This window comes from Pseudonaja textilis, chromosome 2 (genome assembly GCF_049901715.1).
Source record: "Pseudonaja textilis isolate UNSWEBS1 chromosome 2, rPseTex1.2, whole genome shotgun sequence".
In the NCBI taxonomy this organism is placed as follows: Eukaryota; Metazoa; Chordata; class Lepidosauria; order Squamata; family Elapidae; genus Pseudonaja; species Pseudonaja textilis.
The window spans coordinates 10970418-10989499 of NC_141991.1; the positions used below are offsets into that span (position 1 = coordinate 10970418).

A 19082-nucleotide genomic window follows, 5' to 3' on the forward strand; every position below is an offset into this window, starting at 1 on the left:
ACTACTCCTAATGTGATCTTGAGTCCAATATTGCAAAGCACACCAACTGCAAATGAACGATGATACAACTAAAATAATGGAAATTTTAGGGCACCACCAACATATATTTCTTGTATCAGCACAAGATTCCCATTGCACAAATACCATGTATCAAAAACCTGATATCATGTAGGCTAAAGGCCCACAACAGATATGCCATCTTAAGAATTCAAAAGAGCTGAGTGAACATCTAGGAATTCTACCAGATAAGGATGTGGAACAGAATCTTGCACCATTCATTTCAACCAAAATTGTTGGCCTGCTTAGGTATGGAGAGCAGCTTGGAGCATTTTCTAAATGTGGCTTGTTGGAAAATGCTGAGAGTTAAAATCCCCATGTCTCACATTTCTTCATTTCTTCTGGTTGTAAGCTGCTCCTTTGTATTCAGGTCTGGCCTCAGAATGATTATGTAGCATTTAGGGATGAAGATGCAGCCCAGCAGCCCAGCACTGGAAGCCAAGATGGAGAAGATCTGCACAGCCACCATGTATTTCCCTTTGGTGCTCAGGTAGGTGGGCACAAAAGTCACCCAGACACTGCAGAAGACCAACATGCTGAAGGTGATCAGCTTGGCTTCATTAAAAGCCCCAGGCAGATTCCTGGCCAGAAAAGCCACTATGAAACAAATGGTGGCCAGGAAGCCCAGGTAACTGAGGGTAATGTAGAACATGACAATGGAGCCTTCATTGCACTGCAAGATGGCCACTCCAGGTTGAGAGTGAAAGTCAAATTCAGGGAATGGGGGAGAAGCTCCAAGCCAGATGGAGCAGAGGATAATTTGGACAGCAGAACAAGAAAGGATGATGGAATTGGCTAAGCTCTTCCCCAACCATCTCTTCACTCGGTTTCCTGGTTTTGTGGCCAGGAAAGCCAGCACCACTGTGATTGTCTTGGCCAAGAGAGAAGAAATGGCAACTGAGAAAGTGATGCTGAAAACCATCTGTCGCAAAAGGCAAGTGACTTTCCTTGGTTGACCAATGAAGAGAAAAGGAGACAAGAAGCAAAGCAAGAGGGAGACCAGGAGGATAAAAGAGAGGTCACGATTGTTTGCTTTGACAATGGGACTTTCTAGGTATTGAAAGAATATAACTAAGACAAAACCTGCAGTTAGGAACAAGAATAGGGCAAAGGAGACCAGGATGATGCCCAGATATTCTTCATGCAATAGGAAGGATACAACTTTGGGGATACATTGAACTCGGTCTTCATTTGGATATTTATCATCTGGACAGTTCATGCATTGTTCCATATCTGAGAAAACAACAAAGCAATATTTATTTAACCTTCTGCCCTTTTACATTTCAAGAAATACTTTCTTGCCACAACAGTTGATACCACAGACATTTTTAAAGAACCATTTGTTTTGAGTTGAACAAAAAAAAATATCTGAAGATTATAATTTTCTATCTCTATGTCTGTTTGTCATTTCTCTCTCTCACACACACACATATCTATCTATCTATCTATCTATCTATCTATCTATCTATCTATCTATCTATCTTCTATCATTATCCATCCATTCATTCATCCATCCATCATTATCCATTCATTAGCTGTCTATCCAGCTATCATCATCTCTCTATCATCATCCATCCATCTATCGTCTATCTATCTATCTATCTATCTATCTATCTATCTACCTACCTACCTACCTACCTTCCTACCTACCTATCAGCCATCCATCATCTATCTATCTATCTATCATCATCATCTACCTATCAACATCCATCTATCCATCTCTGTCCATCTATCAGCTGTCTATATCTATCTATCTATCTATCTATCTATATCTATCTATCTATCTATCTATCTATCTATCATCAATCAGCTGTATCTATATTGCTAAGGTGTATCAAATTGGGGGAAGTTCTAAGAAATGGATAATTTCCTCTGTAACATACAGTTACTTGATAGGAAGCTACATTATTAGAAGTGAGAAAATGAAATAGTTAACTTTTCTAGGCAAACATCATTGGTTCTATGAGATGACACTTGTTAATATACTGGATCCCAAGGATGTTTTATCTTATAAAACCTAGTTAACTCACAGAGAAAACTAGTCCTGCAAGTAACCAGAAATGGCTTCTGGCAGCAATGGTAAAATGTGTCAAATGAGATGCAATCATAATTGTCCCCTTCATTGTGGAGCAGCAACACCTTTCCAGTGACCCTCAAAGGGAAGCCCATGGAGAATGCATCAAAATTAGTGTTACATTAGGTGGACCTAAAATCATGCCTTGAGTTTCAAAGAATGTTCCTAGAGATATAAACGTGGAAGATCACATTCAAAAATAAAAAGCGGATGAGATATTGGCACTGGATGTCATAGTTTGCTCAATATTTCACATTTCTGTCTCTATCCAGATTCTCCTTTAAGATTTTTTTTTTTTACTATTCTTTCCTTTAGATCATAAACTGTGCAGTATGAAAATTAACAAGAAAGCAGCTGAGCTTCAAACTGTTTTTTAATTTGCAGTTCCATATAAACACTCTGGATGAATCCACTTCTACAAGCCCTTCCATTAACTTCAGCCTGAGCACCTTCTTGAGTGGAGATAGTCCCCCCTGGACAAGGAACGCAGTCATAGCAGCAAACTGGCTCTCCTTCTCGAGCTTGTTTGACAAATCCAGGTTGACATTTTTCCACACATTTGGACTGAGGAAGAGACTAAGCAGAAAAACATGGAATTAAAAAAAACATTAGCACTAACCAGCCTGACATGCTGACATGTTCTTGAAAATAAGATTTAAAGTAATTGCTCAGTTTCTAGAACTGTAGTGATATGAGATAGATGTGAGGTCTTTGGATATGTCCCTCAAAAAGAGTGAGTCAGGCATCTTTTTTTATGTATAGTGAGAGTATTTACACCAAGACAAATTTCTTGTGGGTCCAATCACACTTGGCCAATAAAGTATTCTATCTATCTATTTATCTATCTAAAAAAGCACAACAAAGAATGTTCTTTCTGCGCCAATTCAGAAAGCTCAAACTACCCAAGGAGCTGCTGATACAGTTCTATGGAGGAATGATTGAGTCTGTCATCTGCACCTCTATAACTGTCTGGTTTGGTTCTGCAACTGAACAAGACAGACACAGACTTCAGAGAGTAATTAGGACTGAAGAAAAACATTTTTTTAAAAAAAATTGGTTTGTCAATTGCTTACAAGATAATAGGTATAAGTATGTACATAGTTATGAATATATGAAATGGGTACATATAAGAAAAATAAAAGAAACAATAGGACAGGAATGGTAGGCACGTTGGTGCACTTATGCACGCCCCCTACAGACCTCTTAGGAAAGAGGTGAAGTGAATAGTAGACAGTCTAAGGTTAAAGTTTTTGGGGTTTGTGGAAGAAACCACAGAGTCAAGTAGAGTATTCCAGACATTGACCACTTTGTTGCTGAAGTCGTATTTCCTGCAGTCAAGTTTGGTGCTGTTAACCTTGAGTTTGTATCTATAGTGTGCTCTTGTGTTGTTATGGTTGAAGCTGATGTATTCATTGACAGGTAAGTCATTGCAATGTATGATTTTATATAACATACTTAGTTCAGACTGAAGACAGCGTAATTCAAAATTTTCTTGGTCTAGAATTTCAAGTCTGGTGGCATAAGATATTCTACAATGAGTAGAGGAGTGTAGAACTCTTCTTGTGAAATATTTCTGGACTTTCTCCACTGTTCTAATATCAGATACATAATGTGGGTTCCAGACTGATGAGCTGCATTTGAGTATTGGTCTAGCAAATGTTTTGTATGCTCTAGTTAGTAGTGTGATATTACCAGAGAAAAAGCTACACAGGATTAGGTTAACAACTCTTAATGCCTTTTTGGCTATGCAGTTGCAGTGGGCTCTAGCACTTAGATCATTAGAGGTGAGTATTCCAAAGTCCTTTACAGAGCTTGGATCATCAACAAGGTCTTGACTATTCAGCTTGTATTTTATTTTCTGGTTTTTTTTGCCAATATGTAAGACAGAGTATTTATTTGTTGAGATTTGAAGTTGCCATTTGTTTGACCATTCTGATACATAGTCAAGATCTTTTTGAAGGGTAGCAGTATTGTCTGTGGTATTGAACAGCTTTACATCATCAGCGAAGAGAACGCAGTTGCTCTTTATATGATCACAGAGGTCATTTATGTAGAGTATGAAGAGAGTTGGTCCTAGAACACTACCTTGGGGCACACCACTAATGACAGGTACAGAATTTGATAGGACACTCCCAATTTTGACCATTTGTTGTCTGTTTGACAGGAATGCTTCTATCCTGTTATGCAGTTGTCCAGAGATAGCATAAGATTTTAGTTTTAGGACTAAAACTAGTTTTAGTTTGTCGTGTACCACTGAATCAAAGGCTTTACAGAAGTCTATGTAGATTGCGTCTATTGTTTTGACTTGATCGAGTTGTGTAGTCCATAAGTTTTTTTCAGTATTACTACTAACCTGCCTTCAATTGAGGACCTGTATACTGCATGAGTCAAAAAGAGGGCTGTGAAAATATTTACAGACCCCTCACATCCCAGATATAAACTGTTTCAACTCCTACCTTCAAAATGAAGCTATAAACTACTGCACACCAGAACAATTAGACATAAGGATTTATTCCCAAACGCCATCACTCTGCTAAACAAATAATTCCCTCAACACTGTCCAACTATTTACAAAGTCTGCACTACTATTACTATGAATCTTCTCATCACTCCTTATCACCCATCCCCTCCCACTTGTGACTGTATGACTGTAACTTTGTCACTTGTATCCTTACGATTTATATTGACTGTTTCCCAGTATGATTTGATTGCTTATTGTACGCTGTGACTAACATTTAGTGTTGTACCTTATGATTCTTGATGAATGTATCTTTTCTTTGATGTACACTGAGAGCATTTGCACCAGGACAAATTCCTTGTGTGTCCAATCACACTTGGCCAATAAAGAATTCTATTCTATTCTATTCTATTCTATTCTATTCTATTCTATTCTATTCTATTCTATTCTATTCTATGTGTCAAAGTCATGTTTAAATGCTTCTGTTTTCTGGGTCAGGGCATAGCAGAACATCATTATAACTCCATGGGAACTCAAAGCTTTGGACCACCTTCCTAGGAGCAGAAGGTTTATTGCCCTTTTTCACTGGGTGAAAAAGAGGCAGGGATAACTCTGGCCAGGTGTGAGTTGCTTCAATATATCTTTCCTGCCAGTTCATGGGACACTCACTCCAACAAGGACAAGATGAATCCTGATTACAAAGCTTATTTCCCAATGGAATCAAAAGGGCCTTCATCCAGTTTGAATTCAATTTCATGAACTCAGGCACTGATCAACAAAATTGCCTTCTTCTTTTACAATTAGAGGACAACTTGAGGCTATCATTCCTAGCACTTGAAGGTCTTTTATCATTTTACTCGTGGCTCCTCCATTTCAACAATAAGTCATGGTGCATAGACTTAACCCAATGAAATGGCTCGCAATCCTTTGGAAAAAAAAGAAAAGACATAAATGTTTCTCTCACCCTGTTGTGCAACTTTAGACGTGACAAAAGAGCTTCGTTGATAATAATTCTCTTTTTTTCAAAAGTCACAATTTTCTCCACGATGACAGACTTCTTAGGGAAATACACTGAGGTCACCATCTTCACATTACCTGCTAAATCTCCATTTTGGTCCAAGTACAGTTCGAATCTGGAAAGATTGAGAAATTCATTCTTCTCCAGAAAGGGATGAAACTAGAATGGGAACATCCAGAAAATTTAAAAGCAGTAAACATGGCAACTTATCCCTTTTTGTTATTTCTTCTACTACAGTGGCCTAATTTGTAAATAGTCCTGTTTGGGAAAAAAGGTTTTACCACTAAAAATTAAAAACAAAAGTTCAGCAAAATTTGTCAATAATATTGACAATTCATGTATTGGAAATGTTATATATGGAAAAAATATGTGTATTTTCCTATTATACCTAAGAAATTATAGAACCAAAGAGACTCCATCTTTGTTCTTAATGTGAACTTTTAGAAAGTTATCTGATCACTTATACCATGCTTTTGTAAGTTGTTATTCTGCAAAGTTAAAAATATTATGTTCTTGGCTGAAGTGGGGTTTTTAATTTGGCTTGAGATTTCATGTCAGGAATACTTGGTCATCCTAACATTGTTTTTGTGATGGAAGTCCATAGAAATCCTATTTGTGAGAAACAAGAAGGATTATGTAACTTTTTCTATGTGACATACTATAAATATTAGTAACCACCTTAAAGGTGGTGTCTCCTTTCTCCTACTTGTTTGGAGTTGGGGTCCTTTTGTCAAATATCTTTAATAAAGCTTATGTCAACTAAAAAGATGCTACTTTCATCTTTTTAGCTGCCAGAAAAAGGAAGTGGGGGAAAACAAGGCATTCTTGAAATGCTTAGACAATCACCCTGGCAGCCCAAAGTTGTCAGAGCATAAGAAGGTTATTGGAGAGCATGATGGAGACGGATGAGTCCCATTGAAGAAGTCACATCCATGGGGTTGGAGAAAGACCAGGGTCAAGGGAGAAATGTATGATGTTACTTAGTATCAGTTGTACCCAGCCATGCCCCAACATGGCAACTTCCAACAAACCAATTTACTTTTCTCTGAGATGTGACTAGAGACTTTTAATTTGAATGGGGGTGGATTTGTTAGAGGCCTGATAGCTTTCTTCAGCTGTGGGAGTCTACCAGTTCGCATCGATTCTCTATAGCCAGTTGTTAACATTCTAAGCAGTTCAGAGAACTGGTTGTTAGAAGAAATTGGCCTAATCATGTAAGGAAGACAGGAAGGAAACATTCTGGTTTTGCTTACAGAAACTTCCTTTCCATTAACCCTTTTTACATTCTTGGCAGGACTAGACTTCTTGTCTCAGGAACGTCTCTGGATTTTTCCCCTCCTTTGCTGGTACTTTGCTTGTGTGGAGTGATCATTCAAAGTTACAATGGCACTGAAAAAAGTGACTTATGACCATTTTTCACACTTACAACTGTTGCAGTATCCCCACAGTCATGAGAGGCCAGACGAGGAGATGCATGCCTCAATGTGAGTGATATTGAGTTGGCCACATCCAGCTAATAACATGACCACCAAGCCATGTCCACCCAGTCACATGACCACAAAGCCAGTCCCACCAACTAAGCCATGCCCACAGAACTAGTTGTTAAAAGAATTGAATCGTACCCCTGGCTTTCTTACTGATCCTGGTTATCAAGTCTTTTATTTTTATACTCTCATCTTACAGGGAAAAATTTACAAAATTTGTCAATTATAGGAACCATTCTAGAGCAGATCTCAGATAAATTACACAAATGAAGAGAATATTTATAAACTCATTGAAAACAACAGGTGATTACCAGAAAGCATGGATTTATCAAAGAAGAAAATTCCAGGCTAATATTTTCCCAGAGGACTAGATTGAAAAATATCCAAACCAGCTAATTCTACATTATTGTAAGGTTTCTGTCAGATTAATTTTATTTTTATATGAGTTTTATACAACTTTCTATAAAAAAGCCCTCCTTAATCATTAAATCACCTTTCAGTCCCAATCCAGGAGCCTTTGCAGGCAGTTGCTTCTGCAACAAACTATTTTGTTTTAAATTTAAATTGACCAACAAAGAAATGACCACCCATTGTTAGCTGATATAAAATTTAATGTATTAATGTATACATTAAAACCAGACATAAAATTAGGGGGCATGCATAAGGGCACCAACGTGCCTACTGTCCCTGTCCTACTTTTTCTTTTATTTTTCTTATATGTATCCATTTCATGTATTCATAACTATGTATATACTCTTACCTATTATCTTGTAAGCAATTGACAAATCAAAATAAATAAATAAATAAAATAAAAATAAAAATTCAAAACACATCTTAATGGTTTCTCAAAATGGGCAAAAGAAAGCCTGAATGGAATTTAAGATCAAGACAAGTACGAAGTTTTCCACAGGAGAAAAATGTAACACAGGGCAAGAAAGATGAGGGATTCCAAATTCGATAGTTTTGAAAAATGACCTCAAAATAGTAGGAGTTGCAAACCAAACATGAATCAGCAGTGTGACATCCTAGGAAGAAAGCTAATGCATCCAGAAGAACCTCAGGAAATGAATTTTGATTGTAATGGGAAACCCCAAGTGCCCCTTGCAGGAACCTCACTTGGAGAAGATGTTGCAGAAAAACTGGATGAGGATTTAGGGAACAGTAACATAGCCAAGGAAGAGATCAAAGGTGTCAACTCATAAAACTTTCCTATGCCTGTTTTCAAGATGCCATAAACAAGGGAGTGGAGGGAAATCTGAAGGAGCAGTATGGCAATAAAACCAGAAGTAAATTCCACCATTATTTTAAAAAGATTGCAGCTAGGCTACCGGATCTTCTAGCTACGAAATTCCTTCATTGGACAATATGATTTATAAAACACCCGGGGGTGGGAGGGGGGAAACAGGTTCACAGGTGACTGTGAATTATATATGTCAGAGTTGGCTTCATTTAAGTTAATGCCTGCATGTTGCTCCTAATAAATCTTTTGAGGGTTTTTTTTTAAGCTTGGCTTTAGTCTCAAGATTTAATTAGGGAAATTGCCGGAACTCTGACAAAAGGAGCTGCCTTTAACCTTGAGGATAGACATCAAGAAGGTTAAGGAGGTTCTCCTCAAGTTGAAGAACCACCTTAGTCCATTGTAGCAGAAAATCAGGAGTCTGGGAACACCTGTTTCAATTAATACAATCTAGGAGCCACGATGATGCAGTACTGAGAATGCAGTATTGCAGGCTACTTCTGCTGATCACTGGCTGCCAGCAATTCGGGTCTCACCAGCTCAAGGTGACTCACCCTTCCATCATTCCTAGGTCAGTAAAAGGAGGACCCAGATTGTTGGGGGAAAGATGCTGATTCTGTAAACCACTTAGAGAGGGCTGTAAAAGCACTGTGAAGTGGTGTATAAATCTAAGCACTATTGCTATTAGCTGCAGAAAGGAGGATAAAGCAACCATCAAATAACTGAAAGACATTACAGAGAAGCTAAGATCTACTGTTATTCCTGAGTGTCAGACATGGAAAAATAAATTCAGTTACAAGAGAGGAGATTCTGACTGAATAAGAAGGAAAAAAAGCTTCTTTAAAAAGGGACAGTTTTAACGGTGAGCCAGAGAACCAGAGAAATTCAGTCTCATCTTCACTGATTGTCTTAATCCAAAGACTGAGTAGCCATCAGCCGGAAAAGCTTTGATTGAGATTCCTGCAAAGATGAGAGGCTGACCTAGGTTGACTTGAAGATTCCTTCAAATAAATGAAAGTAAAATTCTATATTGCTAATCGTGAACCCATATGTACAGGAACTTATTTAAAAATGCACACCTTTAAAATATTAGCAGTGTTTATTATCAAACAATATCTGTCATAATTCTTGTTCTGTGAACATTATCATCTAAGCCAAGGCCCCTAAACTTGGCAAGTTTAAGATTTGTGGACTTCAACTCCCAGAATTGCTGAGCTAACATGACTGGAGGAGGAATTCTGGGAGTTGAAGTCCACAAGTCTTGAAGCTGTCAAGTTTCGAGACCCCTGGTCTAAGCTGTTAGATTCACCAAACCTTTTGGCATTCTGAAGCACAACTGGACTCATTGGAGAAGAGACTAATTCTAGGAATGATTGAGGGCAAAAGAAGAAGAGGACAGCAGAGAATGAGGTGGCTGGATGGAGTCACTGAAGAAGTCAGTGTGAGCTTCAATGCACTCCAGCGGATGGTAGAGGACAGGAAGTCCTGGAAAAACATTGTCCATGGGGTCACAATGGGTCAAACATGACTTCATGACTAACAACAACAAGCACAAGTAGACTGATGTAGTTCCCCTCTTCAAAGGAAATGGAGAATGGATCCTTGTTGAGTCCCCTTACCTCCCACGACTGCAGTCTTGGAGCCTCCAACCTTTCTTTCCCCTTCTTCTTTCTCCTCCTGGATCTGGAGGAATACGCATCATTCAAGGCTTGGGCCAGAGCGTTAATGGCACTGTAATAATGGTGGAAGTTATTGATTTGAATCATGTTCTTTTTCTTTTGGGTGTCCAGTGGTGCTTTCTCAATGCACCTTTTCCGGCCTTTGACAGAAAAGATGTGCTTTGAAAAAAAACAAAGAAACGACTTGTCTCCCAAGGGTGGTTTCACATAGAAATGGAGTTTAAAGGCATCCTTTGAGGGACGTTTTTTTCCCTCTAAAGCAACAGTCCAGATACTATTAATATATTTGAGATGTATATCATTTTTCAGTGGAAATAGATCAGTGAGTGTTGTGATCCAGACTTTCCCTTCAATGGGTCCTGGCAAACGCCTAAATGTTAAATGGAAAGGAAGAATTCTGTCCAAAACAGCACCAAATTCTATGTAGTGAAGAAAGACATTAACTTGTGTCCATTTAGAGAGGCCATCCCTGATGCGTCCTGTTTTTCCAGTTGTTGAGAATTGCTGTGACAGAACCACACAGATTCCATTCTTGACAAGCAAAGGAGTCAATGTCCTCATGAAATTATCTCCGTTTTCTGTGTCTGAAGCAAAAAGACCAATCAAGGTCCATCTGAAATGAAGAAGCAGTTGGACAATTGCTGGGTAGAGGATGTCTTTTGGGAGTAAAAGCTGGTGATAAAAGGGCAACTGATTTTTATCATGCAGTGGCTCTGAAAATAATTGAAAACTGATCTGAAAGAGCAACGAAGAATATTGTGTTATATTTGGAGTCAGATCAATTCCAAAATACTAGCTTTAAAGAAATCCAATTTAGAAAAAACATAACATTAACAAGACATAACATTAAAAAGACTACATATAATAATCGTAGCAAAGAAAATAAGTTAAAAAGAGTAAGTGTGAACTCATATTTCTCTTCTTTTGTCCAATAATTTTTTTATTATTTTCCACCAGTACAAATCTTAGTTACTTTTTCAACAACATTGACATCTACATATAATATTATCTTATACCTTAACATCTATTCATACGCATCTTAGTCTATATTATCTTCGTTTATCATTAATCATCAATACATATTGCCTTTATATTACAGTTATTATTATACATCTTTAAGATTGTCTTATTATTTTAACATCTATGCATTCCTATTCTTAACACATATATTACACATATTATTATTATTCTGTCTATCCTATTATATCTTGTGTATCACTTTTTTGAGAATTCTTATTTAATCATCTTTTCCAGGGGTGGGATTCAAATTTCTTAGCAATCGGTTCTGCGGGTGTCCCCTGATTTGTGGGTGTGGTCATGTGACTGGGGTGGTAGTGGCTTACTGGTGGGACGTGGCTGGGTGGTCATGTGAGTGAGGTGGGTGTGGCTACATGGTCATGTGACTAGGGTTGGCGTGGCCATGTGGCCATGTGACTGGCAACCCAAATTTAAGTGGTCCTCACATAATGACAAGGTCCTTGCTTAGTGGCCAGTTGTTTAGCAAGTGTTTTTTGCCAGTTTCCAAGGCCTGAGGAATCCTGGGAAGGGCAGGGCATGTGGTCATGTGTCTGGCAACCCAAATTTAAGTGGTCCTCATTTAATGGCCAGGCCCTTAGTTAGTGGCTAGTTGCTTAGCAAGTGTTTTTTGCCAGTTTCCAAGGCCTGGGGAGCCCTGGAGGGAGCAGGGCAGGTGGCCATGTGTCTGGCAACCCAAATTTAAGTGGTCCTCACTTAATGACCAGGTCCTCGCTTAGTGGCCAGTTGTTTAGCAAAACTGGAAAAATATGAATTCAGTATTGGTCTCTGCTGGTGTAGCTATTCAAGAGGATGTCATGTCAAGGTAAGCAAAAATGGTAAAGCAACATATAGATTAAAATTTTAAAACCAGAAATATTTTTGCTGGAACCCACATAAATAAAGTGAGTACAATACATATTTAATGTTAAACCTGTTAACAGTGGCTAGAATTATGTTTGCACAACAGTGGAAAAATGAAGAGATCCCCATAGATGAAAATGAAATTAAAAAATTACAATGTGCAGATATGGATTGTGGTAAGAGGTAGAAATAAGGCGGAGAATGATCATTGCTATGTATGAATTAAATTAGAAGGTTGATAATTATAAACTTGTCGATATAATTAACAAAATTAGAAATAAGCCAATGTAAAGAAATTTAAATAATTTTTCTGTTACACTGCTGTACTTACTGATATTTGTTTCTGCTTTGCTTTTTCATTTATTAAATATTTTATAATAATTTATAATATAATATAAGTATAATTGAATTGCAGAGGTAAGGTAAAGTAAGGATAATTGTTATAGAATAGGTTGGTCATGATGAAATGAACATTATAAAGTAGATTAAGTAAAAATGGTGATTTGCTCACAAAATGATGTAATATTAGTAAAGTATAGTAAGTAATTAATAAGCCAGCTATATATATATATATATATATATATATATATATATATATATATATATATATATATATATATATATAGTGCATTTATGATATAAAGATTAATGTAAATTGGAAGGGAAAGACTGCAGAGATTGTGTACAAGTGATTTGTACCAACTGACACACTGTATGTAACTGAAATGGTTTGTTTTATGTTTGTTTTGTTTGCTCAAAAAAAATAAAAAACTTTTATTTAAAAAAAAATCCATTTATGTATGCAAGCAGGTTTTTGTTACATTGATGTTGCTATATATTGATTTAAGCAGAAACAGATAATGTATAACAACAACAATGTAACAAGAAGTTGCCTGCCTCATTTTTGGTAAGTTGCCTTTTTTATTTATGCATTTATTTCTTTAGTATCTGGTTTGTTTTTATGATTAATAAAAAACAAATAAAATACATAAAAATCACAGAAATTTGAATCCCATCACTGGACCACACCACTATTAGGGATATTTTTTTGAATATTTTATCTGGTAGAGAAATCCTCTCAAGGGTCTTTATTGCTCTTCAAACCATTTATGATGAACTTTAAGGATAAAAAATAGTGACCATGTGGGCTAAAATGTTTACCATTGAAAATATCATTATTTTTGTTAACATTATATATCAAAGGATGATTTCCCATCTCTGCTATACCTTCCTTTTTAAAGAAGACCCTTTGTTTGAACATAGAGTCTCTCCTCACCTTCCCAAGCATGAAAAGAAGACCCAAAGCAATGATGAGGATGTCATGAGAGGATATTACATTGAGTGTAATTGTGAGGTATTCTGCCAGACCTAGCTGATTTATCATAGCTTGTTAAGTAATATTGATAACAATAATCATTTAATATTTATAATATTTACTTCATTTATAGTTATAACTGATTAACTACATATTAATATTTGAATATAGGTTGCTTTTTTACTTTAAATAATCAATTGACCTTTTTAGGTTAAAATTTTCTATGTGCATTGAAGAAGTATTTATAATACTATAATATAATTTTGTCTCATAATATATTTTGATATATATTTTTGTTTTCTTAAGTTTTCGTGGGTACTTACATGTATGGTATTCAGCTTTGTTCGGGTATTTTCCCACATCATTATAGTTGTGCTTTTAAAGTTGTAGCAACATTTCGGCAGAATCTCATCTGCCATCATCAGGCTTCTGTATTGTGTTCATCTATGAGTCAGACTTTCAATCTGACTGTGAGTCAGACTGTGAGTCAGAGTGAAAGTCTGACTCACAGATGAACACAATACAGAAGCCTGATGATGGCAGATGAGATTCTGCTGAAACATTGCTACAACTTTAAAAACACAACTATAATGATGTGGGAAAATACCCGAACAAAGCTGAATACCATACATATATATCTTTATACATATGTGGAATGATATAGAATATACAATAGACAAGATTTGTATATAATTAGAGAGATAGAGAAGGTATCTATCACTACTATTACTTGGATTTCATAATAGTGAGAAATAAGCATAGATTTTACATATGCATATATTTAATTTAGAACTTTAATTTGAGATTATACTGGATAGTATCTGCATTTACAAGTTCATTGAATATATTAAAGAATCTAGGAAATTAAGAGATAGATAGACAAATTAGTTAATTAATTTATTGGTCAATTTAGCTTATTGGTTAATTTTACGACATATTACTTAACAGTGAATGTTAATCTGGGACAACATAATCAATATAATACAAAAACAGAAACAAATTTTAGGAGAAATGACTTCCATAACTACTACAACGCTTAAAGCTGGAAAGAAGACGACATTAACAACTCCGATGGCAATACCCTCACCAATATCACAGAAGACAATTGAGGAATCATTAACATTGGAGAAACAGCCTTCTATTACAAATGCCAATATCCCTTTGACACTGCTTACTCTACAAGATTCTATGTCAAAGCTACAAGAAATAATGCTCAAAAATCATACAGAGACGAGAGCAGATATAAATGAACTAAAAGAAGAGATGGGGAAATTAAAAGCAGAAATGAAAGCAGATATTTCTAAAGTAAATGAAAAAATTGGAACATTACAGCAAGTGTTGGAGAAAAATGAATTTATAATAAAAGAAGTAGAGAAAAGGACAGAACAAACTGAAAAAAAAATTGGAGTGGATGAACACTTAAAGACTGTAAGGAAATGGATGATTCCCTGGTGTATTTAGAAATGGACAAAATTACAACCTATCTAAGATTCCAAAATATAGTGGAATCAAAAGAAGAAGACTTAGATCAGGTGATGGTGGAAATATTGGCGGAGGTACTGGAAAGAGACAAAGATGAGATTCTGAAAGAATTGGATGAAGTCTATAGAGTAAGTACTGATTATGCAAGACAACACAAATGCCCAAGAGAAGTACAAGTACGTTTTGCAAGAAGAAAGGTCTGGGACATTATATATAAAGTATCGAGAGACAAAACAATCAAGTATAAGGACAAAGAAATCTCAGTTCTTAAACAAATCCCAAGAAGGATTAGAGAGGCAAAACAAGTTTACAAATCCCTGGCAGTTCAATTAAATTGAAAAGGTATTATATTTAAATGGCTTGTCCCGGAAGGGATGTTAATTACTTGGGGGGAAAGAAAAATTAAAGTAGACTCTTTTGAAAAAGCCCAAGATTTCTATGAAAGACTAGTAGGCTCTGAAGAGCAGACCAGCAAAGACGAATTAGAACCGGAATCCCAAGAAGACCAAGAGCATCAAAAGAAGGGACAAAAGACCCCAGAAAACTTGAAAAACAGCCAGAAACAACAAGAAGAAAAAGAAGAAAGCAAGGCACAGTATCAAGCACCAGTAGAACTTGGAGTAACTACAAGGCAAAGAGCGAGAAATAATTAGACTTAAACTTTCAAGAAGAATAAGACTAATCAAAAACAAAGAAGAAAAAAAACAAGAAGTAAGAAAAATAATTTAGTAACAACAAGAAAGAGAAGATTTTAGATTAAGATCGTAGGAACTCAAAAAATATACAACAACAAGGGAGAGAAGAACCGAAGATGCACAATCAGCCACAAAGAGAGACAGGAGTAACTACAAGACAAAGAGCAAGAGTCAATTAGGTGATGGATGAAGAAAAGAAAATATTTTCAATTAACATAAATGGCCTAAACTCTAGGATAAAAAGGAAAAGAATACTAACCAAACTAATTAAACAAAATGCAGATATAATATGTTTACAGGAAACTCATATAAGGAAGGAAGAAGAAAAATATCTAGAATACCCCAAGCTAGGGAATTTGTATACATCGCCAGCAGATTTTAGGAAAAAGAAAGGGATAGCAGTATATGTGAAGGACGACATGAAAACAGAGCTAATTTGGACAGACCCCAATGGAAGAATTCTGGTGCTACAAATTTGGATTAAATCAATTCCAATTCTATTCGTGGTAATTTATGCCCATAACAATAACCCAAAGGAATTTTTTAAATTACATGGGAAAATAGTAGAATTAGAGAAAAGGAATATTTTTACCTTGGGAGATTTCAGTGCTATTGTGTAGCACCAGAAAGATCACAGTAGCCATGGAAAAAAAGAAGAAAAAAAGAGAACTACTGAAACTATGTGAGGAAATGATGATTGAACTAAATTTGATAGACATATGGAAGAAATTAAACCCTGAGAAAAAGCATTTTACATTTTACTCTAATCCTCACCAATCATGAATTGATATGGTGTGGATGAATGGTGAGCTAGTAAATGAATTAAAAGAGATTGAAATCTTACCAAACGAATGGGCAGATCACAATCTGATTCAGATAGTGTGGAAAGGTAGGAAGAAACCAAGGAAAAGGTGGACCCTAAATACACAGCTAATTAAAGAGAAAGAATTTATGAATAGACTTAAGGAAGAATTACGAGGGCTATCCACAAAATAGATTACATTTTTGTCTGTAGCAAGAAGGGGTGGAGCTAGCGTGGCCATCTTTGGTCTGTGCATCTGCCGCTCAGTCTGTATCTAGTCCTGCTAGAGGGAGGTTCACATAATTGCCCGTTATTTCACAGCAAACGTTTGAAATGTGTGCTGCAATTGAAAATCCCTCGAGTTGTGAGGTGTGATCAGCGATAAGGTTTTTGTTGGCAAAAAACCATAAACTGATTGAAATTTTTCGGCAACTGTGTGAAGTGTACGGGGACAACATCATCGCTGAAGGTGGAGTGCGTCAATGGTGCATTAAGTTTAAAAATGGCTGAACTACGGCACTTGAGAAGTCCTGAATGCTTTCAAGTGGGAGATTTTTCTCATCTACCCTACAGCCCCGATCTTGCACCAAGCGACTACTACTTGTTTCTGAGGATGAAGACCTGGCTTGGGACACAGTGCTTTGATGCCTGAGATTTGAGCCAGTCAATCACGCCTGCCCGCAGTTCCGCGTCGTCGTCAAAATGCTGTGTTCCAAGCCAGGTTTTCATCCTCAGAAACAAGTGGTAGTCGTTTGGTGCAAGATCGGGTCTGTAGGGAGGATGAGGAAAAATCTCCCACTTGAAAGCATTCAGGACTTTTCAAGTGCCGTAGTTCAGCCATTTTTAAACTTAATGCACCATTGGCGCACTCCACCTTCAGTGATGATGTTGTCCCCGTACACTTCACACAGTTGCCAAAACATTTCAATCGGTTTATGGTTTTTTGCCAACAAAAACCTTATCACTGCTCGCACCTCACAACTCGAGGGATTTTCAATTGCAGCACACATTTCAAACGTTTGCTGTGAAATAACGGGCAATGATGTGAACCTCCCTCTAGCAGGACTAGATACAGACTGAGCGGCAGATGCACAGACCAAAGATGGCCATGCTAGCTCTGCCCCTTCTTGCTACAGGCAAAAACAGAATCTATTTTGTGGATAGACCTTGTAGATTATTTCTTAAAAGAAAATAACAATGAGGCAACCACAAAACAGAATATTTGGGATACAATGAAGGCAATAATAAGAGGCACAATGATATCATATACCTCTAAAAGAAATAAAGAAAAATATGCCCAACAAATAAATTAGAACAAAGAATCAAAGAATTAGAAATTCAGCTACAAAACACCTCAAAAGATTGTAAATTGAAAAAACAGATAATAATGAAACATAAATTAAATTTAATCGAACAAGAAGGAATGGTTTCAAAGTTGAATACAGATAGACAGATATTTTTTGAACAGGGCAATAAACCAGGAAGGTGGTTGGCCTACAAACTTAAAAAAGAAAAACAAAAAAGATTGATCTACCAATTAATAAATGAAAATGGGGATGCCCAACAAGGAATAGAACAGAAAAAAGAAATTGCATGTAAACTTTTTGAAGATCTTTATAAAAAGAAGGAGGCAAATGAGGACATGATAAGAAACTATTTGGGTATTACTAAAGATAAAATAATCAAGGAGGAGATGAAGGAAATGTTAACCACAGGCATTACGTAGCCGGAGTTAAAAACAGCAATAGAAAACCAAAAAAGCAATAACACCCCATGACCTGATGGGATACCAGGGGAATTTCAAAAGAAAATAGGAGAACAAATAGGACCTCTCATGGTGGAAGCATATAATGAGGTCCTACTTGCACCAACAATGCCGGATTCATGGAAGGAGACACTGATATTGTTGATCCTGAAAGAAGATTCAGACTTATGATTTATACAAAATTATAGACCAATTTCCCTGTTAAATACTGATTATAAAATATTTACCACAATCATAGCAAAAAAAAAATATTGAATGAATATATACATAAAGATCAAAATGGATTTCTTCCCAATAGACAAATTAGGAATAATTTAAGAATAGTACTAAATGTTTTGGAATACTACAAAGCCCCCCTGGAAAAACAAATAGCCCTTGTATTCTTGGATGTACAGAAGGCCTTTGACAATCTAAATTGGCAATTCCTAATTCAACAAATTTACAATATGAATTTAGGCACTAAATTTGAAAACATTGTGACTACAATTTATGATTCACAAATAATAACTAAAGTTAAAATTAAAATTGGAAAGGATTATAAATAGTAAAGAAAGTTAAATACTTAGGAATTTGGTTGATGGCTCAATGCAAAACCCTAATGGAAAATAATTATAATAAATTATTACAGTAAGTTAAAAAAGATTTAGAGATATGGCTTAAATTGCAAGTCTCCTTATTAGGGAGGAGTGCCACTATAAAAATGAACATTCTGCCCAAATTTATTTACTTATTCCAAACAATACCAATAAAAATACACAAAAATTACTTTGTGGAACTTAACAAGATAATCACCAACTTTATTTGGCAAGGGAAAAAACTGAGGATAAACCTAAAGGCAATGCAAGATATGAAGAGCAGGGGAGGTATGGCACTCCCAAATTGGGAATTATACTATAGTGCAGCCTCTTCACTTTGGTTGAAAGAGTGGGTAAACCTGTCGAATAAAAGAATCTTATTTCTTGAAGGCCATGACTTACAGAGGGGGTGGCACGTATTTTTATGTGACACTGGAAAAATCAAACAGAATTATTTCCACAGACATACAATTAGAGATTCCTTATTCGCTAATTGGAATAAAATTTTAAAAAACCATTATTTAAAAATCCCAATCTGGATCTCAACGATGGAAGCAATGATA

General features: G+C 36.2%; 1 protein-coding gene across 4 annotated transcripts in view; it reads right to left on the reverse strand.

The window, feature by feature from the left end:
• Positions 1-265: 265 nt before the first annotated feature.
• LOC113451539 (vomeronasal type-2 receptor 26-like) overlaps positions 266-19082 on the reverse strand; it is a 214170-nt gene continuing 195353 nt past the window's right edge. For 2 of the 4 annotated variants that reach the window (XM_087927821.1, XM_087927822.1), the window contains exons 4-7: positions 9948-10742; positions 5554-5766; positions 2581-2707; positions 266-1290 (exon numbers count right to left, since the gene is read on the reverse strand). In XM_087927821.1, the coding sequence (XP_087783947.1) occupies positions 380-1290; positions 2581-2707; positions 5554-5766; positions 9948-10742 (2046 nt within the window). In that variant the 3' untranslated portion in view covers positions 266-379. The remainder of the gene's footprint in view (positions 1291-2580; positions 2708-5553; positions 5767-9947; positions 10743-19082) is intronic. The other 2 variants (XM_087927823.1, XM_087927824.1) reach the window with 2 other exon arrangements.